The sequence below is a fragment of the Bactrocera tryoni genome, chromosome 5, assembly GCF_016617805.1.
Source record: "Bactrocera tryoni isolate S06 chromosome 5, CSIRO_BtryS06_freeze2, whole genome shotgun sequence".
Classification (NCBI taxonomy): domain Eukaryota; kingdom Metazoa; phylum Arthropoda; class Insecta; order Diptera; family Tephritidae; genus Bactrocera; species Bactrocera tryoni.
The window spans coordinates 23,039,641-23,063,872 of record NC_052503.1 but is presented as its reverse complement, the minus strand read 5'-3'; the positions used below and the strand labels follow the sequence as shown (position 1 = coordinate 23,063,872).

Here is a 24,232-nt window from a genome sequence, read left to right as displayed (position 1 = left end):
TTCAACTATGGTTTCCATTTATTCGCACTTTTATTGTACTTTTAATAGAGATGTCGTTGTTGTTCCGCATATTTTGACATATAAATTCTAAATAACAATACTGCATATATTTTCATTGTGTTAGTAAAAAATGTGTTCTTTGTAGTCCACTGACCCATAGTAAAAGTACATTGCTCTAAAAACTATTCAAAATAAACGTAGTGCGATGGAATACACCTCTGCTATTTGTCCGCCATGACACAAAGCAATCAGTTTGGAAGTGACTGTGGTAAACGCAAAGCGATTGCAAATCGGAGAAGAAAATAAGAATTTTTCAAATATTATTTTCCCTCATAAAAATGTGTAAAAAAATTTGCTAACTATTGAAAATTGTTGAAGTGAACTTATTTGTAATGAATGGCAATATTTGTGAAGAATAAAATGCAGTGAAAGTAATGAAAAAAATGGAGTTAAGTTTTCTAGTTACGACGTCGATGAAAATTTTGCAAATGAAAAAAATGGGTAGTTGCGGTGGCGGTGTGTGTAAATTGGAGTAATTTATGCGATTTGTACACATTTAATAAAAATTTACAAAAACTGATAAACCATTATATAAAGTTACTGCTTGTAAGTAGTCAATACGTGTTGCGATTTTATAAATTTTTAACCGGCTGAGAAACGACGCACATATTTTTCAAGTGAAGTCAAGTGTGAATTGTGAAAAGTTAAGTAGGAGAAGTGGCCAAAGGGGTGGATGAAAGATGGTCGTATCCAAAGACTCTAAGCGGAAACGCAAAGAGTCACCGCCACCTCAACCGACGGCAGTGGAGTCGTCACCAGAAATGCCTAAACGGTACGTAATACGTTTATTTGTAAGAAGCCCGGTTTATGTGATCAATATGGAATTTTTTTTTACCATTCAGTAGTATTAAGAGGGCATATAGTAATTTTATGTGTGGTGTATGGATAACTATTTCAAATATAGTAGCAAAACAACGGACATTCATTTACCAGCTTATATGTATGTATGTATGTACAACTATGTGTGTATGTACCTGTTCACGGAATAATTTATATATGCATGCAATTATATATGATAGACAAGTGCATAAGTCATTTATTGTATATTAAAGCAGTAATAACCAAAGGGAGTATTTTGAAAGTATGCAAATAAAATATGTACATACATATGTATGTAAATAATAATAAAGTCGAATTTGTATCGTAAAAAGAAAATTTATTTTGCAAAACTTCTTTGTTATTCAAATATATTTTTGTTTAAATAATACATTAAATTACCAATGCATTTTCTTAAGAAGAATTTTGTAAAATTCTTTGAGGGGGAATAGGGTTAATTCGTGTAAAACAAGGTCAGTTTAAATTTTTTCCAATTGTTCTGAATAAAACGAACGGTGCATTAGTTTAAAGTTATAGTTAGAAGTTGAACTTCTGAGTTGTGGGAAAACGCTTTAAAGTTTGGGAATCTGATATAAAACAATCATTAACTCGTAACTTCCTAAATTATATAATAAAGTAAAAAAAAAACATTTTTCCGATTTGTTCCAAATACACTTGCGAAAGTAAAATATGGTCGACCTGAATTTCCGTATTTCTTCTAAGACTAATATACATACATATGTCATTGCAAGCTAAATCATTTTTATAAAAAAAAAACAACCATTAAAAGTATGCAAATCGTAAAAAAAATATTTTTGTTTTCAATGTCGTTTCCTTTTGACTATTGTAAATTTATATTTAAGAAGATAAAAAATATAGCTTTGCGCTTGTAACATTGTTATTACATAAATTTGTGCAGTTTAATTAGCATACAAATTAAATAAATTTTAATTGTCAAACTGACCCTGTAATCTTATGTTTGTATCTTTCACGTGTAGAACCAAAGTTCAAGCCCAACGGAAATTTGCACAAGGCCAAAATGCTCCCACGTCATCATACAGTTCAGTGATTGCAGCTTCTTCTTCGTCAAATACTGGTCCCAGCACATCGTCAGAAAGCCGTGAACCACCAACAGAAATTTTACCAAACAAGCGTCCGAAGACTGAAGATTTTCTGACTTTCTTGTGTTTTCGTGGAACGCCCGCATTACCAGCGCATTTAGACTTCTTAAATCAAGGCAAGACGAAAGAACCGGAGCGTCCTGTAAAGATAACACCTGTCAAACAGACCAAAGGTGGTAAAAAAGGCAAGAAAGGTCGACCCAAAGGTAGCACAACGAAGAAAGAAGAACCCAAAGCGTCAACATCCAAAAATGCCGCAACCACTGTTGCAGAGGCGCCCGAGAACAATGACTCCAAGGTGGATGCACCTTCCACAGAAGCTGCTACGAAACCAGAAGATAATATTGGGTCCGCTGAAAATAATATTATACCATTTGCTGTGCGAAAGCGTGCAGAAGTAGTTCCTGTTGGTAATCGACGAAGTCGTCCACCGGGCGATCAACAGTCCAACAACAACTCCGAAACTGATAAGTGCAATAATACACCGGATACAAAAAGACGTTCAAATCGGGGTGGTGCAAAAGATACACAACAAACAACAGAGCATGATAGTGAAGAAGATGATGAATTCTATTCTGCAAAAGATGAAGCTACGAAAATTGAAGATTCCGAAAAGGAATCGTATGCAGTGCGAAGAAACGATGCGAAGAAATCAAAAACACCCACAATACAGGAGCGTAAATCAGAAACGCCTTCGAAGGAGAGTGAAACGGGACGTTCACGCAAGGGTAGACCTCCATCAACAGCGAAAAAAGGTAAAGATGTTGCACTAGAGGATGTCCAGTTGGAATCGAATTCCAAAGAAATTACAAAAATAACACAAACAAAAGATGAGAAGCCAAAATCTAAAGATAAAGTTCCAGTAAAACGGCCTAGACAGAAAGAATCGCCAATATTTATACCATCGCCTGAGCCCTCAGGACGTATGACAAGGCAACGAGCCTTTTTTGAACCAGTGAAAGTGATACACACCGAAGAAGCGGATGACGAACATGTTGTTGAGAATAATGTGAAATTAGAAAATGTCGATAACAAGTCAGTTAAAGATTCAGTCGATATTCCACAACGCTCAACAGCGAACAAAAATTCTAAGAAGTCTATAAAAAACGCAGATGAAGATGTGAATACCGAAAATAAAGATAAAATGAATGTTTTTGACTTTTCGTCCGATGACGAGCAACCCTTGGCAAAATCTATAAAACTCAAGAAGGGACCGAAGGTTTCACCTAAGAAGGCCGGAGGTCGTGCTGGGAAGCTTGCTAAGAAAGTTACACCAAAAAAAGCAAACTCGGAACAAAATCAAGAAACGTTAGTAGCCGAAGCCGAAGAAATCGAAGCAAATCCTATAGCCAATGGCAACGAAAAGGTAGCAGTGGAAGAAAAACCACAAGCGCCTCTAAAAGCTAAAGGCAGGGGCCGAGGGAGAATAGCAAAGAAGAAAATCGAAGACGAGGTCGAATTAGAGAAAGAAACAGCACCACAATCGCCGAAGAAGCAATCGCCTGTGCGTCAAATAACAAACAAGAAATCAAAGTCAGAGATCTCGGCACAAAATGGTGAAGACGAAAAGGAGACCAGTCTAAATGCAAGATTTTCACGACCCTCACGAAAAACAAAAGAGGCAGCTGCAATTTATATGGGCATCATAGGGCATAAACTACAATTAGCCGAAGATGAAGATGACGACTTATCATTGAACAGTTTTCCGGATCGGCCCAATGTAAAAGAAATGGAAAAAATGGAGAATGAGTTGAAAAAGAATGCCGCTACCGGCGTCAATACTAATGCAACTGTTAGTGCGGTGCCCCTTGCACCAAAAGAGGCGCCAAAGTCCACCGTAGTGGAACCATTAGTTCCTGTGGAGAAGCCAACGACCGCCAGACGCGGCCGTCCACCCAAACAACCCAAACAAGCGCCAATTAAACGCGAAATCGAAGGCATGCTAGTTAAGAAAGGGGCCATCACGAAAATACCCACAACAGTAGAGAGCACCACGAGTAGTAAGCAGAAGTCGGATATCAGTAAAGCAGATACCGATGATGAAGATTTTTTATTAAATAAAGAGTTAAACGAAACCAAGCGCAAATTAGAGAAAAGTTTCAGTGATTCTGATGACGAGCCGCTGGCGATAAAAGCAAATATCAAATCAAATGATAAAGATTCCGAGCATTCGGATTCAAGAAAATGTGACAGTACAACACAAAACTTCGTGCCACCGAATCAATTAATGATGTTACCAATTACCACGAAACCAGTATCAACACCACCGCTCAATACCGCCACACCAGTGACGAGCGCTTCCCCGGTAACGGCAGCAGTAGCACAATGTGCGATACCACAAGTACCAAGTCCATTTAAGACAATTGAAAAAAAATCACCCATACCAACATCTAAAATATTAAATGTGCCAGCGACTTATGCAATACCTTCGGTGACACCGCCAGCCGCAAATGTGAATATCGCCCTAAATGCCGGCTTCAATAAAACACCGACTTATTTGCCACCAGCTTCACCACACTATCACACGCAACATGTACGCCCAGCGGCACATCCATTTCCCAACGCTAAGTCGCCCACAGCACCACCAACACCCACGAGCAATGCCGCATTGCCGCCACATCTGCAGGCACCGTTACCGCCACAGTCACCGCTGAAGTACCCAGCCGCACCAACAACTTATCCACCACCCATCGAAGCATATCCCTCACCGAAAATAAATCCGAATTTTCTAACACCAAAATTCGACCGCACCACTTTACCGCGCACCAATAATTTCCCATCACCATCTCCAGTGAAATTTGAACTGTCACCCGTTACTAAAGGCGGACTTGGCAATTCCTCTTTGGCAACGAAAATGAACATGCCCGGCGCCGGCACCTCCGTTGCAATAACAGCAAGCACCAGTGTAACTACCTCGGCTATAGCCGGTGCGGCAGCTGCATCCGCCGATCCCTTAAAAGATGAAATCGGCAGCATACTCACAGCCAGTCTCATGCCAAGCAAGGAGGAGTCTGGTAAAGTATTTGGTATAGCTAGCGTAAGTCTGGCGCAAAGCTCGGGGCCGGACAACACCAAATGTACGCTGGGTAAGTGCGGTTCTATACACAAACCAGTATTGGGTCCCGTAGTGCCTACCGAGGGCTACATCGGTGATCAACTATCAAGCAAGGAGCGCCGCAAAGCAAAAGTCAATATGACGCACGAGCAAATACAAAAGTGGCTAATTGAATGTTCGTCGAACCCCGATGAGATACAAGATGACTTGGACGATGATTTCGATGATAATCTGCGGCCGAATCTTTATGCCACCACGCCACCACCAACACGCGATGACAAGGAGAGCACATCGTTCAGTTCGTCATCGAAGGCCACACGCGATCTGGGCAAAAGTGAAAGTGCCTGGTCGGCGAAGGGACCATCTCTAAAGGCCACACCTGTTATTGCAACGAGCAGCCGCAAAGACGATGGCAAAATACTGGACACCGTTAGTCCAATGGACGTTGTCACCGAAAACGAGCGAACAAGTGGCCAAGCAATAAATCTCACGCAAAAGGCTAGTGCAAAAACAAGCAGCAATGCGCACGCCAGAAGCGAGACACCAACGCCAGTCAAAACAACACGCGCCGAGAAGGCCGAAAAGAAAACGTCAGCTGTTAAGAAACTCAAAGAAGAAAAGGCAACAAACGAAACGGCCAGCAAGGATAATAAACAGAGTAAGCACGAAAAGGAAAAGGATACGCCAACAAGCTCCAGCGCGAACTCCAAGACAACTGCTGCCGGCAAGCAGGTACAAGCGCAAACGCCTACAACTATTCAAGCACCCGCGTTGGACACTACTCCGACGTCGAAGCAAAGTCGTAAGAAAAACACCACCACTAACGCAATGGTGCCACCGACAGTGACAGACGAGAAGAACACGACGCCAGTTAAGCCTGTGCTAAATACGCCGTCGCTCAGCGCTTCCACCGCAGCAAAAACGCCGAAACGAACGCCTGTCTACAATCAGAAGAATCAGCAAAAACAAATTGAACTCAAAGAAACCACAACAACAAGTCACAAGAAGTGTGCGCCATTTTCATACGGCGCATTTTCGGCGGATAACGAGAAATCCATATATTCCTTCGATAAGGACGACGATGAAGTCGAGGGCAACAAGCTGCCACAAGCAACGCCAGCATTTAGACGGCAGAGCGGACGCGACTCGCAAAATGAGGAGTCCACACCAAACACACCGACAACAACAAGCAAAGCTTCGCCGGGTAAGAAACGCACGTCGACGGGTGCTGCAGTCGCAACACCAACAGCCTCCAGCGACAAGCCTAACAAAGACGTCGCTGGGAAGACACAAAATAGTTCCGTTTCCTTGACATTAAGTCCGTCGGAGAATTGTAAGCTCGTGAAAGTCAGTTTAGATTCGGAAAAGCCTGGTGTTAGCAATAAAGCTAACGCTGCGAAATCTGCGAAAACCGGCAAGAAGCAGGAAACCGCAAATAATGATGCAGACTCCGACGAGGAGGGCCACACATTTTACATACCACTGCAAGGTATTGGCGCCGGCGGTGATGGCGAAGGTGGCATACAAGGTGTTGCAGTGAAATTGGGACGTGAGGGACCCGATGGGCCGAACCAAAAGGTTATAATGCATGCCACATTGGTGACAAAAGCGCAAATGGGCTCCAATTCTAAACCGCTGCCGGAGTCCATGAACGTGGCGGACATTGTGAAAACTTTGATACCAAGTACACAAACAATATCGTCAGCTTTGGCGACAGCAGCAAAGAACACCGCCGAAGGTGACACAAAAAAGGCCGAAAAACCGAACACTACACAACCAAACAGCTCCGAGGTGTCAACAACAAACGCCGATAAATCCTCTTCGAATAGTTTGAAAAATGTACCAATTGGCACTGTGCAGCCCAGATTCAAAGCTGGCGCAGACGCTAGCAACCAACCATCCACATCGGCAGCTGCGGCTAATGCTGCCAGTACGTCAGTCGGTGGTCCGTTAGTGCGTGTCAACTCAAACTCTTCGCTTTTCTCAGGTTCGGCTAAATCACGTATTGGCGGGGCTGGTCCCGGTCCAAGCGTACATGGCACGAATAAGAAATTCAAAGATGACACACCCATTAAAATGTCCAACAACACAGCATTTCCGCGTCACGATGATCCAACGCAAATGGTGGAGGCGCCAATCTTTCGACCAACGGAAAAAGAGTTTGCCGATCCCATTGATTTCATTGAACGCATCACACCAATTGCTGCGCGTTTCGGTATTTGTAAAATAATACCACCGGCCACGTTCAAACCCGAGTGTCGCATATCGGACGAGATGCGTTTCACAGCATACAATCAATACGTACATAAGATGCTTCATCGCTGGGGACCCAGCGCCAAGGAGCTAAGTGCAATTAAAAAATATCTCGCCACACAGAGTATCGTTATGAATCATCCACCATGGATTGGCGGCATGGAAGTTGATCTGCCGCGTCTCTATCACACCGTACAGGAGCTGGGCGGCTTGAAGGAGGTGATTGAGAAGAAGAAATGGGCGCGTGTAGCCGAAGAGATGTGCATTCCGAAGTTGGCACAAGATCGTGTTACGAAACTTGATGATATATACTGCAAGTATTTGCTACCTTACGATACCTTATCGCCAGCCGAACGCCAAAAGTTATTCGACGAAGTCGAAGCGGATTGGGCGAAACGTGAGGCGCGTGCCCGACGTAATGCCGATCGTTTTGTGAATACGGAGAGTGTGTCGAATGAAGAAGACGATGTTTCCTCAGAGGACGATGAAGAATCCGAAGAGGAAGTGGACGGTGTGTCGATGGAGTGCATTGTGAAAGGGCGCAGCATGCCGCTTAGTCAATTTTATCGCATTGCACGCAATACAATGGCGCTGTGGTTCAAGAATACCGAACCGATTGTCAATGAGGTTGAGGCTGAGTTTTGGCGTCATGTAGCCGTGCGTGACAGTCATGTTTGTGTGCATTCTGGTTCTATAGATTCCTCCGGTTGGGGTTATGGTTTCCCCAGTCCGGGACCAAAAAGTAAAGGTTCAAATTATGCGCGCCACCCGTGGAACCTTAAAGTGCTAACGAATAATCCCGGATCGGTATTGCGCTCGCTTGGTCCTGTAATGGGCGTAACAGTACCGACTCTGCATGTAGGCATGTTGTTCTCTGCGTGCTGCTGGTACCGCGATCCACATGGGCTCTCCTGGATTGAATACTTACATACAGGCGCCTCAAAACTGTGGTACGGCATTCCAGATGACCAGAGCGCCAATTTCCGATCAGCACTTACTTCGCTCATTCCCACACACTGTCAAAATAAGACTATTTGGCTGCCTTGTGACACGGTTATGGTTCCACCTCACATGCTCACCGATCGCGGCGTGTCGCTATGTCGCATCGAACAGAAACCGGGCGAGTTTATTGTTGTATTTCCACGTGCCTACACCTCGAGCTTGGCCACGGGCTATGTGGTGTCCGAGAGTGTTTACTTCGCCACGACGTCTTGGCTGGATTTGGCTAAAGATGATTTTAGAGTAAGTAACCCATAACATTTTGTCTTTTTTTTTCTAGTATTTATACCCACAACAGGGTATATTAAGTTTGCCACGAAGTTTGTAACACCAAATTTAGCTAAAGTGCAACCGAAGTTAAAGTTGTTTATTGTTTTATATAAATATTAAATAATTATTAAAATTTTATTTAATGAAATATTTTCATTTCTTAAAGGACATTCATGATAGCTGCGAACCCGCTATGTTCTCTTTGGAGCAACTACTTTTCGCATTGGGTTATGATCAGCGTGTGACTTCCGACACCCTCCAACAAATGCTGCCCATGCTGCAGGAAGTATACGAGAAGGAGTTGGCCGCGCGGGAGCAGCTTAAGGTATAACCAATATTTGCTTTCTCTAAAAAGAAAATAACACACTTTATTATCATTTGCAGGCTGCTGGCGTTACGTCCACCGAGAAGGTGGGCAACGAGAAAGGTTCCAAGGCTAAGAAGCAGCAACCACCGCATAAATCCATTGAAAGTGAGTGCGACTTGTGTCGCGCTAATTTGTATATCTCAATGGTGAAAACGGAAGAGGGCAATGTCTATTGCTTGCAACATGCATTGAAGAATTTAAATAATGGCAATATACAGGCGAAACAGTGCAAACTCATATACGCTTACAATGTGGAAGATATTGAAAGCTTAATAAAAAATCTCAAAGATAAGATTCAACAGAAGCGGCATGCCGTTACGGGGAAGAAGTCCAAGTAGTATCGTGTGCGCCGGAAACGAAAATCTCTGTAAATAAATGCAATACGTTGACGTAAATCCACGATTTTTACGCATACGCCGTGTATATACATACATACATACATATATACACATGATAGTGTCGCTATATACATGTTTAGTGCGTGTACACTTGATTTCGAACTTAAATGTCCGGGGTTAAATAAAATTTCGAATGGTAAATTGCAATTTTGAATTCTTTGACACATACACGTACACTATATATACATATGTTCGCGCTTTATTTGATAGTATGTATTTGTGAAAGCTCGAAACGGTTTTAGAAACCACCAAAAATGTATGTTTGTATGTTGTGTATAAACATTTACTGATACACAGTTAAGTTTCATTTATATTTAACTAAATATAAAGAAATATATATATATATTCAGTTGTGTATAGCTACATGCGTATATATTTGTATATATACATACACACTATATAAACTCTTTGAACACAACAGACGTGTGTACTAAAAAACAAATGTATGCATAATTTGTAGATTTAATCGCTAGAAAGTTGCAATTTCTAATTTAACATTTTGCTATGCAGTTAGAGTAGTGCAGCACACACACTGGTGTTTAGGCGGCCCGCATTCACATAAATACATAAATAGTGTGTGCAAATGAATTTTTCTTTTTCGTTATTGTATTTTTATTTTTTTGACTAAAACTAATAAATGATAAATTGTATTTGATGTTAAGCAATGATAAATTTACGTGATGTATAAATAAATATCTTAGAATTTAAAGCAAAGGACGATAACAGGCAAGAAATGCTAAGAATTAATAATGAAAAGAAAAAGAGAATAATAATAAAATTGATGATTAAGCATAGTTTTTTTTTTGTTTTTGTAAATGCAAGTAGTGCGCTTTTGTTGTATCCTTTTCTGAATTTGAATTACAAAAATTTTCTTAAGAATCACTCCAATGAGAAAGTATTTGAAAAATATTTTTAATTCTAATGAAGAATAAATGTCTTATTTCTTTCTTTGTATACATATATGTAATTGTAAGTTTCCTTTAAAACGTAAACATTTGCATTAGATGTTCAATGTATTCCACATGATGAAGTGCAACAATAAATATTTCATTAATACTAAACAGAATTGATTTTGTGTCTTTTTAAATGGTAATGCCATTTTTTGATCAGCTGGTATAATACAATAAATTCATTAATTCATGAAGTAGTTGAATTTGTGGGCGAATATTCCATAAATGCAGTGAATGTTCTTTGGTCAAGTTTTATCGGGAGTCATCCCGTTAAGAAGTTGAAATAGCTAAATCTCAGCCTTAAGATGAAACGTTCTATTTGGAAAATTTCTTTGCAAATAAATTTAAAGTTAATTTTGTAAATTTGTTGAAGGTGTAGGAAAAATCTTGAAAAAAACGTTATCTAAAAAATTGTGCAAAAATTAGTATAGAATTGTGATGGCAGCAGAGATGAACTGATAGTTCCAAATCATATATCCAAGCAGTGTGCTGTTCTAAATTATTTTGTATATAAGTGTGTTATTGTTAAGCATTTTTAACTTATAACGCGGTTATTGTTGTTTAGAAAATATTCCGTTGAGTTCACACTCAAATTGCTGAGAGAAAATCGGGTCCATGCCTGTTACTTAACTCAACTGTAGGTAAAAAGAAATCACACATACTCAAGAAACCTATCTACATCACCGTTCCCACGACAGTTGGGTATAAATAACCGGAACGGGCACGGATTTTTTTCTGGCCAAGGACTGTCAACTCAGCACCATGTTTCGAAATTGCTTCAGGAATGTTTTATGCTGCTACATCAACAACAAAACATCAAAATTCAAGAGCACCGTTGGAGCAACATAAAATATTCCTAATTATATCAAAAACTTGCGTTTATACAGAGAGACAGATTTTTATCCGGCCAAAGACTGGCAGTTCAGCATGATTACTCGAAATTACTTTAGGGTTTCTGCCACTACAACAACAACAACAACGTTTAGACAGACGAACATAGCTAAATCTCGACTTTTTCTTCTAGTTGTTAAAAAACTTCATGGCAAACTTAATATACCCTACTCAAGATATAAAAATACGGATCCATTCCATCAATGTAGAACGGTTAATTAATAACAAATAAGCAATTTAATTTTCTACATAGCTAAAAATCTTTATATACCTCGGAAAATAATACACCTCTAAATACTTATAAATAATATGCTTCTACATTTATTAAACTATACAACGATTATAATGATAGCAAAAATTTACGCCCGAAAAGCTGTGCTTTCTTTTCGAAAACAGGCGATTTGATGGGCGTATTGATTTTATAAAATGAGTTCATGGAATGCTTAATATATGTTTCGTACATTTCATTAAAGAAATTTTTGATGCCATCATCATTTTTGTTGTCATGCACAATGATGAAGCGTATCTGGCTGGCAGTGACGAATGCGGACACGAACCATTGATTAAACCTATCGATGGACTTGAGCTGCATATTGGGCGTTCTCCACTTGTGTTCGTCTACTAGATCTAACGCGGCATGTGCAATGAATTGGCTCAAGTGACGACTGTCTTCTTTCTGCAATAATTTAATGTCTTTAGTGAGGGATACTGGTGGCAGGTGTAGCATATACGGTCAGATACTTACACGCAACTCTTTATTGACTGTGCTAAGCTCCATCTCAAATATAGGATTATCATTGTGTCCAACGATGACGAAGTAGAACGTTGACATGTTTATTTAGGGAAAAATTCCAATTTGTTTATTCTTATTGATGACATATACAAAACAGTGTATATTTCAGAGAAGTTAGTGATAAGGGAAAGTTATCGATTTTATTATTATTTTATCAATGCTTATCATGGACTATTACCGTAGTCTAGCTTTTAACAATCGTGTAATTAAGTCGATGAAAGAACAACACTTATTTATTTATTAAGAACTTTAAAAATGTTATTACGTGCATTTTACTATTTATGAAAATTTACGTCAAATACGCTCAGTAATCGACTCTTTACTTATTTTTGGTATAGTCCTAGTGACATCCGTAAGTAACATATGAATGCAAAACAGCTGTTAGTACTGATTGTGAATGAAGAAAAGGCTAACAGGCGGTATTGTGAATTAAAGTGACAGAAAGAAGGAGAATAGGAAACAGCTTAATTTTTTATTCGAATAATTAAATGTCAGATATTTTTAAAGAACCTGTGGAAATATATAAACAAATAGCATTTGATCGTTTTTAGTTCGCAGGAAATAAGCGGCAGATTGTTTGGCGTACTGGGAGTAAAATTGTGCTACTTAATTTATGGACTGTACGGGCTGTGTGGGAAACCAAGCGTAAGCGCAAATTGCGTTGTTTCATATAAATATTGGATGTTTTGTTTTAGTTGTAATGGTATAAAATATTATTTTATTTTTAGTTGTTCATACATAGTTGTATTAATTTAATAATTTGCAAATTCCTACGGCTGTAGCTGGCATTGCTTTGTCGCGGTGCGTCGGTCGTTGCCGAGCACTGCGCCATCTTGAGGATTCTACATAATATTAATGCAATAAAAACAACAATAACCGTTGAGCACTAAAGCGGAAGAAGTCCACATGTGGATATTTGAAATTATATACAAACAGCGCTGTGGGTGTGAGAAGCTTTGCTTTGGCGGCGTACAGAAGTATGACCGCAATAATTTTGTTCTCACATTCAAATTTGAATCGAAGTGGATCTGATATATATCAATCAATATTAATATATGCTGAATCTTTTCATAACTAATTCCAGTTAAAGTAACTCCAGGCGCAATTCCAGTTCAAAATAACAGAAGCCGTACCTTCCACGAAGAAATGATTCATGGCTTTGATCACCTAGTAGCCCAACTAAATAATTCTATATCCAGAGTAAGAAAATAACTCATATCTATACATGTTCACATGCATATATACATATATACACATATAGGAGTGTACATATAAACGCAGTTATAAGAATGCAACGTTGAAACCATTAACCGAGTGTCACAACGATCATTAACTGCAGAAGGTGACGAATGATGATGCCAACACAAATATTTAATATTTGCACAACTTCAAATGAACAAGCCTTGCCTAAAGTAATCCGAACCCAAAGAGCTGTAGGAAGAGGTTGTCAATATGTACATATATGAGATGCTACCGGAGTTTGTTTGTTTGTTGCGTGCGACGCGAGTGATCAAATCAAGACGGTAGCAGACATCTGCAAGAAATCGAGGCTACTCACATATACAATTGACTATAAGTAAGTACGTAGAAATTACTTCATATGTGCTTAGTGGTGAAAAATTATGGGAGGGTTAATGGATTTTAGCTGAACTTATGATTGCGTTCGGGGAAAATGGGATTCTAAATTCGAGGATGAGCTTAAATTTTGAAGCTTTTAAGGCGCTAATTAAGCACACGGAAATCACACTTTCCGAGTCCTTCAATCTCTCTGTACAAATCCAGACGTAAGTACTTCTCTGCATAGTTTCAAATTTTAGCCCTAATAAAGACCAGCAAGAAGTTTAAGTGCTTTAATCGAGATTTAAAATTTATAACTGCTACGTCCCTGTATAATGAAATACAAATTCATTGCAAGTATTAACTCTCTTTAAGCTCCGCTGTGTGTGTGGGATGATAAACGCTTGGCTGGCCCGTTGACAGCATTGCCGGTTTGGCGCTTTGATCACCACTCGGCGCATTAGCTTCAACCTGTGTAAGTGTCGACCACTGTTTGACCACCTGACCAGTGCTCAAGGTCTTGCCCAAGCGGAACAATCTTTATATTGGCGGCATCACCGGAAGCCACTTATCTACTCGTACCAATACTCGATTGTAGTGGCTGGCTTTCAGCGGTCAAGCGGCCACATCAATAAGCTTTTCTACCAGCATTTCTATCGATTCTTAATTTCGTTAAATTTATAGTTTGCTCTCACTTTTTTTGAGCAGATGACAATATGGAAGGAAGCATCTGAAGCTGTTGTTGTCTTTCGATAGTAACGAGTTTGTGTGTATACGGATGTTTATTGTTTGATGTGGATTTTTATTTTCATAGTTTAAGATACATATTTGTTAGCCTTTAGCGAGAGAACTATAATCATGCCAAATATTCCTTTAAGTTCTGGGGTCACTTGTCGATTAATTAGTTCTGAAAATTTCAATAAGAGCAACTTTAATTTTTCGAAAACGTTTGTTTTGAAACTTCAAAAAGACTTTCTCCAAAGAGTTTAAAGCTCATCGTTTAGACTATTACTCTTTCTCAGAAGCACTAATATGTATAGTATGGACCTAGCTTCTTGTGCAAATTGCCGGTTCTGTTACAAAGAGCCTGAAACTCCAGAACACCTGCTAATTGACTGCAGTTTGTAGACGCAGGATAAAGGCCCTAGAATCCATGTTTCCAAATACCTAGCAATATACTGACTGACAATAGACTTTATCAATATGCTGGGACTAGGTGAATCTTTGTGATTTAGGAGAGAGTCCAATAGACCTAAAGTCGCAGTGCAATCCTTGCCTACTTATCTTATCTTATCTCTTTTACCAAATCTTAAAAGCCTGATATACCGGTGTATATTATGGAATGTCAAATCGCGACTAAATTTTTAGAATTGTTAAAGAATTATCGAAGAACATGGATTATAATATACATGTCATATGTCTTTTATAAATTAACGATTTTTTGTCTTAATTCGGCATTGGATAACTAGACATGATCGGAATCTAACTTAGCTTCCCTAAGTTATTAAATTCTTCTAGGGATCTTAGAAGCATATATATAACTGTCTTCCAGAGCTTTATTAAATTTTCCGACCATATCACTCATTGCAGTGCTTGAGAGAGCTGAGACACCTGCAAATAATAGTTAACATTTGAGCTTTGGAGAAGACTATGTTCGAATGCATCTAAACTAATAAAAATGGGTCGAAGTATTACTGGGTATTTTTCTTGATACTCTTCCCTTCCCTCCTCCCTCGAGAATAAGTTTAATGTATTTTCTTGCTTCCAGTGATGACTCACAAACCTAAAGTGCTCTAAATAATTAGAGTATTTCAACGAAAGCTAAGGTGTGAATAAATCCTATAGAAAATTTTTATAATATATTTGGACATATATTCCTTGTACATATGTACGTATGTATTTAGTAGCTACCGAATTTTCACATCAACTTCTTTCTGGGCTTATTTTGATTATACAGCTCACTGGTATTACGGTAATGGAGTTGTTGTTGTTGTTACGCTAGTTTATTGCCTGATAAGAACTTTTTCAATTATCAATAGGACAATTAATTATTGGAGCCCATGGTGTAACAATTTGAAAAATAAATAAACACAAAAATTTAATAAGTCAAGAGAATTATATATTACTTGCTCCGGCATATTACTGTATTTACACACAGTATAAAGGCACATTCTGACATACTTGAACCCAGCGTTAAAAAGAGGCACTGTCAGCAAAGTAAAGACTTCAAACTGGTGTCAAATTGATTAACTTCCTCCAATATATTTGTTAATGCGTCAATAGATTTACAGCTTCGTTTATTTTGGGACATGATTATATTTAAGATCGAAATTTGAGATCTCTGTTTGGATAATGATAAGTTTTAGGTGACGATTTTAACGGTTTTGGAAGCTTGAGACTGAGCATTGTCATGCCGCAGAATCAAATTTACCTCTTTCTGTGTCTCTTCTGGTGTTTAGGTCAATAAAACAAAGGAATTGGTACTTGAGGATCGACGATTAATAGTCGGAGATCTCACTGCCATCGTTGGAATAGCGGAAGGATCAGTGAAAAACATTTTGAAAGATCACTTGGGCCTAAGAAAAGTGGAAGCACGATTCGTTTCATAATCACACACGAAAAACAGCGTCGCTCAACGTCTGTGAAACAAATTTTTCGTCCACCAGGATGTCATGAAACGTATTATTACTGACGATGGCCTTAAATCTATGTTGCGAACCGGAAACAGACGATCATTCGACCGAATATCGTGGCAAAGGTGAGCGGAAGCCGAAAAAATCACGTCAAAGCAGGTCCAATATTAAGGTTATGTTGACAGTTTTCTTCGATTATCGAGGTGTGGTGCACTCCGAACTCCTACCGACCGCTCAAACTGTCAACAAGGAATACTACTTGAGTGGTCTGCGTCATTTGCGCGAAGCTATTCGTAAAAAGAGGTCGGAATTAGGGCCGTTAACTCTTGGTTTTTGATCCAGGATAATATACCGTCGCATACTGCGTTGATTCTTCGTGAGTTTTCCGTCAAATTTTCAACCAATATTGTGCCACAAACACCGTATTCGCCTGATTTAGATCCGTGTGACTGCTGGCAAACTCAAACGACTGCTCCGGGGAAATCATTTCGAGTCAGGTGAAGATATTATATGTAAATCGCTGAATGCATTGAAGGCTGTTCAGGAAATTGACTTTAACAACTGTTTCGAGTATTGGAAACACCGTTGGCCTAAGTGTATTTGGTCAAGGGGGATTACTTTAAGGGGGACGACATAGATTTTGAAGAAAAAATTCAGAATTTTAAAATTATGAACAAAGTCTTACTATTTTCTGCTCATAGTGGTATATCGAAGCCGAATCGAAGAGGACTAGTGCTCTGCGGCTTGCAACCAACTCAATTTACTACAGGGTATAGTCAACTTCAATTTGTCGTAGTGTGTGTGTGTGGGCTAATGTAATAAATAATTATGGCAGATAAAGTTATATATTTCCTTTTATGGCGGGTGGCTAAACTAATTTCAAATATTGACTTTTTCACACAGCAAAGGTTATCGCTGCTTGGAGGAGCTTTATTTTTTGTGTTGTTGGAGGCTCGCCGAAGTTAAGTCCGTAAATAACACGCTACCAGTATTACGTACAGTCCAAGCAATGTGTGTGTCTCTTACTTTAGTTGAGCACCCGTGATGTGTTTTTTTATTTCATGGCGTATTTTTATCGCCTCGAGTATGTGGGTGATATGAGCTCGTAAAGCTCGGCAATGCGAAGATCACTGTGTAGGCGAATGTTGTCAACAATTATAAATATATTTAAGCACAGTTATTATTCAATTACTGCTTACGCTCGCGGCAGCTTGAATTATAGCCCACTCATGGCAGAAATTCGCTATCGACGAACAGCCATACTTAACACACGGCGCGCCAACTAAATGCGCCAAACGCTTAACACCCCCCCTTTCGTCTCCCACGCACACACATACACACAGCCACATGCAGGTGCATAGCTGCACTTAAGATTCACGTTGGTTGCATGCTTGCCAATGTGCTCTAACTACTTAAGTCCGCACTTAAGTACCTTAACTAAATTGTGTGCTTAATTGTGGTCATATGACAATTAGTTATAAATTAAGTCGCTTGGATTTTCAAGTCGTTACATGTTAATTTTCATAACTTTAAATTGTTTGTGAAGTGTTCTCGGTATACATATGTATACATATGTATATCCTTATGAAATTCAATAAGCTTACTTCAAAAGCCTGATATATTTATCTATTTCTATTCAAAATGCCATCACGTTGGTCGAGTGGACGAAGTGCGTGACTGCCACTTGTCGTGTGGAGGCTTCTAAATACCGCTGAGCTGCAGTCTAAAATTATAGACGCAATTCTTTCGAATAGCGGTTATATAAAGGTATGTCAAAACTCCGCGTGCATTTTTATTATAAAAATGGTGATCATAAACCGTTCGCAGTCCTCTGACGGATTTTCATGGGTTTCCTCGGGTATAAAACAACAATTTTTTAACAATTTTTTTCTCATATAAAAATGAAATATTTTGTTAGAATTTTTTATTGTTACAAACATACACTATTAACAAAAAAATGCTGAAATTTTTGGAATAAAATATTTTAAACCCGGCCATTGCGGAGCCATTTCCCGTAACCCCTGGGGATAATGATGCGCCCACGTTGGCAGCATAACTGCTTACATGATCATCTAAAAAAAATTCGTGTTTTGATTAAAACCTTAACTTAGAAATTGGACAAAGGAAAAAATCCGAAAATTTGATTTTTGGCGAACATTTTTACAAAAAAATTAATAATGTATGTGAAAAGTTCCCGAAATTTTTTTAAATAGTTGTAATCGAAAAAAAATCACTTGTCCAAGTTTTTAAGATTTGTATCTCAAAGGCCTGTACAAAGTTCATGAAGATCTGTTCAGTAGTTCTCGAGAAATCTTGCCAACCGACTTCGAAAACACAGCTCTGAAAAAAACGCGTTTAAAGACGGCGCACTTAGCCTAGCTAGCCTAGAATGCACAAGTTCTCAAGGCTGTATCTCCGAAACTATTACTCCGGTCAACTTGAAAACTTAGGGCAATATGCTAGAGGAGCTTTTGAATTTTATAAGTCAATAAAAAAAATTAAATTTTTTGAAACCCGTAAATTTAAAAGTGTTCTCAAACTGGAGCCATGTTTAAGAAAGATTTAAGAACCAATTAGAGAGGAGATGTGTTGATTCAGTTAACTTTAAAGTTCGTCGGTAGCGCACAAGAGCCTCCCAAAGGAACATGGTTATAGAAAGCTTTTGTGTTTGACGGTTCGAAAAACTTTTCTGCTCATTACTATCTCAAATCCAAAAAAAAAAACAAACAAAAAAAAAAACAGTTGATTCACGTTTAATGTCTTCAAATTACTCAAAACGATTTCCCCGAAGCGGTCGCCTGAGTTTCCTGAATAGCCAGAAGTCACAAGGAGCTAAATCAGGCGAATACGGTGGTAACGGCGCAATAAAGGTTCAGAATTTGTCGAAAGACTCACGAAGAATCAATCCAGTATGCGACGGTGTATTGTCGTAGTGCAAAAACAAAGAGTTGTCGGCCCACAATTCCGGCCTCTTTTTCCAAATAGCTTCACGAAAATCGGTCGAAAGAAATTCGCAGTTGAGCACACCTCGATAATCGAAGAAAACTGTCAACACAACCGTGATTTCGTCTCGCTTTGAAGAGGTTTTCGGCTTCTGCTCTCCTTTGCCACGATATTCGGCCGATTGATGATCTGTTTCCGAGTCGTAAGCATATATCCAAGAGTCGTCGCTAGTAACAATATGTATCATGACATTCCGGTAGTCGGAAAGCATTTTTTCACAAATGTTAACGCGACGCTTTTTTTTTCTGAAAAACTTTAGTGATTTTGTAACCAATCGTACTTTCACTTTTCTTAGGCTCAAATGATTATCTAAAACGGTCTTCACTGAACCTCTCGATATTCCAACAATGCCAGTAAGAACTCTGACTGTTAATCGTCAATTCTCAAGTACCAATTCATTTATTTTATTGACGTTTTGATCATCAGTTGATGTTGAGATTCCAAGTGCAGCCAAGTCCTTCTCCACCTGGTCCTTTCAACGTAGGCGAAGTCTTACTCTTCCCCTACTTCCCCCGTCGGGTACTGTGTCGAATTGTTTCAGAGCTGGAGTGTTTTCATCCATTCGGACGACATGACCGAGGCAGCGTAGCCGCTGTCACTTAATTCGCTGAGCTATGTAAATGTCGTTGTATATCTAGTACAGCTCATTGTTCCCTCGAATGCGGTATACACTGATGCCAATGCGCAAAGGCCCATAAATCTTCCGTAGATCCTTTCTCTCGAAAACTCGTAACGTCGACTAATCAGATGTTGTCATCGTACATGCCTCTGCACCATAAAGCAGAACGGGGATAATGAGAGACTTGTAGTATTTGGTCATTCTTCATCGAGAAAGCACTTTACTTCTCAATTGCTAACTCAGTACGAAGTAGCACCTGTTGACAAGAGTTATTCTACGTTGGACTTAGGATTAGGCTGACGTTGTAGTTGGTGCTAATGCTGGTCCTAAGATAAACGAAATTCTCTACGACTTCGAAGTTATGCCCGTCAACAGTGACATGGGAGATAAATTTCTTACCCGCCGAGCAGCAGGCGTTCGGTTCTACTAAAGCGATATTTTCGATATTATTAAACATAACATAAGTATGTATGTGTGAGTGTTTATGCACAAAAATTTTAATGAAGACATCAGAGTGGATATTTATTTGGACAACGCCATTAAATAATTGTCCACATTCTCGAAATGTTTGTAAATCATTTTAAAATCTTAAATGCAAACAGAAATCAAACTTCACCTCAATTATGCAAATAAGCAGCGCTTAATTGTGCCATTAGCAACTGTTAAGCTACCGTTTAAAGTAAACTGTGCCGACAAGCGGCATCCACCGGCGACGGCAAGCAAAGACGGTAATGGCAATGGCAGCCAGTGTCGTTGCCTTTGAAGCCGTCGCCTATACATATACACATATAAATGCATTTTTATTGACATGGGAAACGGTATTGTCAGTTTGATCTTTGCCGGTCTCATCAACGCCACGCCATTGAAGATCAAGCGAATACTTCGGCGCACAGAAACACCCTAACATATGTATGTATATTGTAAATAAATATATGAATTGATGTTATGAGCTCTGCGAAAGTGATTTTCTCAAAGTGTTAGGAGAGTTTTCCTTATTTAAAGAGAAGCCTGAAAATTGTATGAAAAAGTCTTAATATACACCAGCCATTGCAAGCTCAAGAGACCCCTATCTAATGAGGCCTTAATCTCAGCTGTAATGTATAGATTCCGTTAGATGAAACCTAAAACTATGGAGCATCTGCTTGTGGAGTGTGTACCAATCTGTTCACGCAGGAGCAAGTTTCTGAGATCTACATATTATTACAGGGAACGCATCGACATCCTAGCATCTAACACGAACCACGTATTTATAAGAATGCTGGACTTGGTTGAGTCCTTGTGAAAGATGAGAGTGCACAATAGACCATAGATCGAAGTGCGTACTTCAATAACTTTCTTTTCTCTTCTATTCTGCAGAATTTCTTTATCAATATGTTTCAGTTCTCCTGGTTGTTTAAGCCAATGTTGACTGAATCACCAAATGGAATTATCAAAAATAATAAAAAATTATATTTCATGAGAAAATAAGTTTAGCGATGGATAATAGTCATAGGGCAGTATCTCGGATTTTAAAGCATTGCATGTCATAACCAATTTTTTTTTTCAAAAATTCTACTGGCAACTCCATTTCTGTGAACGATAAAAGTCACCAGACTTGAAATAATTAAAATTACGGCAGCATGTTGAATAGCACATTCTACAAATGATCTCGGGTCAAGTTCGGGAATTGGGTTATTAGCAGGATCGGCGACCTAACGATTTGTAATATCTGGACAGATTTTTGACAGCATTCCACTAGATTGTCGGCCATATCCCATCTTCATCTTCTTTATTGACGCAGACACCGCTTACGCCAGTCGTTCTTTCTTCTCGTTGATTGGCGCCAATTGGAGATTCCAAGTGTAGCCAGGTCCTTCTCTACCTGATCTTTCCAACGGAGTTGAGGTAATCTGTTCACCTCGGCGGGTACTGCGCCGAATACTTTCAGAGCTAAAATGTTATCGTCCATTCGGTTAACATGACCTAGCCAGCGTAGCATCTGTCTCTGAAATCGCTGAACTGCCATGTCAATGTCATCGTATATCTCGTACAGCTCATCGTTCCATCGAATGCGATACTCGCCGTTTCCTATGCGCGGAGGTTCATAAATTTTCCCTAGAACCTTTGTATCAGGGCGTGGGAGCCTAGTCACGAGTGCGACGACTGTTTGTTTGATGACAGGAGATATTTCGTCTTGCTCTCTTTCATTACCAGACCCATTTGCCTCGCTTCCTTTTACAGTCTGCAGAAAGCGGAACTAACGGCGCGTTTGTTGAGGCCAATGATATCGATATCATCGGCGTAATCCAGCAGCTGTACACTCTTATAGAAGATGATATTTTCTCTATTTAGTTCTGCAAGTAGAATTATTTTCTCCAAGAGTACATTGTAGAAGTCAGACGATAGAAAGTCGCCTTGTATGAAACCTCGTTTGGTATCGGACGGCTCGGAGAGGTCCTTCCCGAGCCTAACAGAGCGTTTGGTATTGGTCAACGTCAGTTTACACATCGGTATTAGAGGGATACTAAGATCAGATATAGCGGCATAAACGCAGCTGCTTTGCAAGCTGTCAAAAGACGTTTTGAAATCGACGAAGAGGTGGTATGTGTCGATCCTCTGTTGTAGATTGGACACTTAAATATTATTATATATTCAGAGGTGATGGATTCATAATGAATATTGTAAAAGAAAGACATAGACATGGAAAAAAGAAATTTTCAGCAAAAAATGTGCATAATCCCAAAACCCAGTTTCAATTAAACGTGTCTTACAAAAAATCTTTAAATTAAAGCTATTAATGCATTTAGCGCTAAGGCACGCCAGGAATGGCAATTACCAAATACCAGAAATGATTACAAAAACCACGCTTGAGCACACAAGATTCCAACTACTTAGCGGTGAAATATTTGTACTTAGTAAGTAACTCGCTGCAGACAAAAAGGAGAAATAAGAAGACAGCTAGCTGTACGACCAGCAGCTAAAGCGAAGTTTGTATGCTTATATGAACGCCTGTATGTGGTGTGCGTGTGTGTGTGAAGCTCGTGTTTACCCATTAGCGTTTTCGCTTTTGAGTTGGTGTGGTATTTACGAGTAAATCCGGTAGGGACTTCAAATCGAACTTCGCCAAAAAGGTGTAGAAGCGACCACAACGACGATGGCTGATGTCTCTCTATGCCAAAGTAACAACAACCACACCTGCGCTATTAAGCCGCGACCGTATTTTACGCTAAAATATTTACACTACATTTATAGAACTGCCAGCGCGGCTGGAATGTCAGCTGCAAGACGCCGCGTTGCGGTTGGGGTGCTGCTGCCGCGCCACCATATTTAACCGTTAGTATTAACTCTCCACAAAATAGCGCTATTTACCTTGCGGACTGCCACATTGTGTGCTTGTGTGTGTGTGTGTCTGTGTTTATTGGCTGGCTCTCGAGTGGGCGTCAAAGCGGAGTGTGCGGGCGCCTGGCATTCAGTCCAATCACTCAACAGCCGCTAAATTGCACGGTAGTTAAACAACATTTCAATAAAATATTAAAATAATAAAAATTTTCATTTTTATTTACACTCAAATTATTGCCAAGTGAAGTGCGAAGGCGAATAAATAAAAAATGGCGAAGCAAAAAAGTTGGAATTGAAGAAGGAGCAGATATTTAATGGTCTGCTCAGACACGAAATAGAAGACTGTGTGAAATGCGGCTTCTTGGCTTCTTATAGTAATTTATTGTAAACAATATGAAAGTTATGTACAAGAAAGTATGTATGTATGTACATATGTATGTATTGTTTTGTTTGCAGTCGTAAGTAAGTAGCTTGGCGCCACCAAGTCGTAGTTCAATAATAAATTCAATGAAATTCCATTTTAATGAAGATTAATATTGTTTATTGTGTTGATTTTGCTAAATTATTTCTGTTTTGTGTGTTTTCGTAAATTTCGGAAAATCCATTTAATGTGAAGAACAACAGGCATAAGTCGCATATACCATATACATATGCACATATACTACTATATGCGCACTTATTTATGTACTACGATTACCTTCAGTCAATTTGACTTCTTACCATTGTCAATAAATATTTTTATACCCTAAACAGGGTATATTAAGTTTGTCACGATGTTTGTAACACCCAGAAAGAAGCGTCGGAGACCCTATAAAGTAGTACATACATATATAAATGATCAGTATGTTGAGCTGAGTCGATTTAGCCATGTCCGTCTGTCTGTCTGTCCGTCCGTCCGTCTGTATATATACGAACTAGTCCCTCAGTTTTTAAGATATCCTTTTGAAATTTTGCAAACGTCAATTTCTCTTCAAGAAGCTACTCATTTGTCGGAACGGCCGATATCGGACCACTATAACAATTAGCTGCCATATAAACTGAACGATCGGAATCAAGTTCTTGTATGGAAAACTTTCACATTTGACGTGGTATCTTCACCAAATTTGGTATAGACTATTTTCTAAGGCAA

The 24,232-nt window shown here is 39.2% G+C and overlaps 2 protein-coding genes across 2 annotated transcripts; one reads left to right on the top strand and one right to left on the bottom strand.

Annotated features, from left to right (window-relative positions):
* The first annotated feature begins 276 nt into the window (after positions 1-276).
* LOC120776374 (mucin-17) lies at positions 277-10,133 on the top strand. Its single transcript, XM_040106956.1, has 4 exons — positions 277-832; positions 1,875-8,547; positions 8,741-8,899; positions 8,959-10,133. The coding sequence occupies exons 1-4, from the start codon at positions 741-743 to the stop codon at positions 9,277-9,279; spliced, it is 7,245 nt and encodes a 2,414-aa protein (XP_039962890.1). The 5' UTR covers positions 277-740; the 3' UTR covers positions 9,280-10,133.
* Positions 10,134-11,475: 1,342 nt separating this feature from the next.
* On the bottom strand, positions 11,476-12,101 carry LOC120777739 (probable trafficking protein particle complex subunit 2). Its single transcript, XM_040109230.1, has 2 exons — positions 11,926-12,101; positions 11,476-11,856 (listed from the first exon to the last, which is right to left on the bottom strand). The coding sequence occupies exons 1-2, from the start codon at positions 12,010-12,012 to the stop codon at positions 11,521-11,523; spliced, it is 423 nt and encodes a 140-aa protein (XP_039965164.1). The 5' UTR covers positions 12,013-12,101; the 3' UTR covers positions 11,476-11,520.
* Positions 12,102-24,232: the final 12,131 nt, after the last annotated feature.

Excerpts from the sequence above, each read along its gene's own strand:
- LOC120777739 (XM_040109230.1), bottom strand. The coding sequence starts at position 12,012 with ATGTCAACGTTCTACTTCGTCATCGTTGGACACAATGATAATCCTATA. Across the intron at positions 11,857-11,925 it reads CAGTCAATAAAGAGTTGCGT|AAAGAAGACAGTCGTCACTT; the intron begins GTAAGTATCTGA and ends AAATTATTGCAG.
- LOC120776374 (XM_040106956.1), top strand. The coding sequence starts at position 741 with ATGGTCGTATCCAAAGACTCTAAGCGGAAACGCAAAGAGTCACCGCCA. Across the intron at positions 8,548-8,740 it reads TGGCTAAAGATGATTTTAGA|GACATTCATGATAGCTGCGA; the intron begins GTAAGTAACCCA and ends CATTTCTTAAAG. Across the intron at positions 8,900-8,958 it reads CCGCGCGGGAGCAGCTTAAG|GCTGCTGGCGTTACGTCCAC; the intron begins GTATAACCAATA and ends TATCATTTGCAG.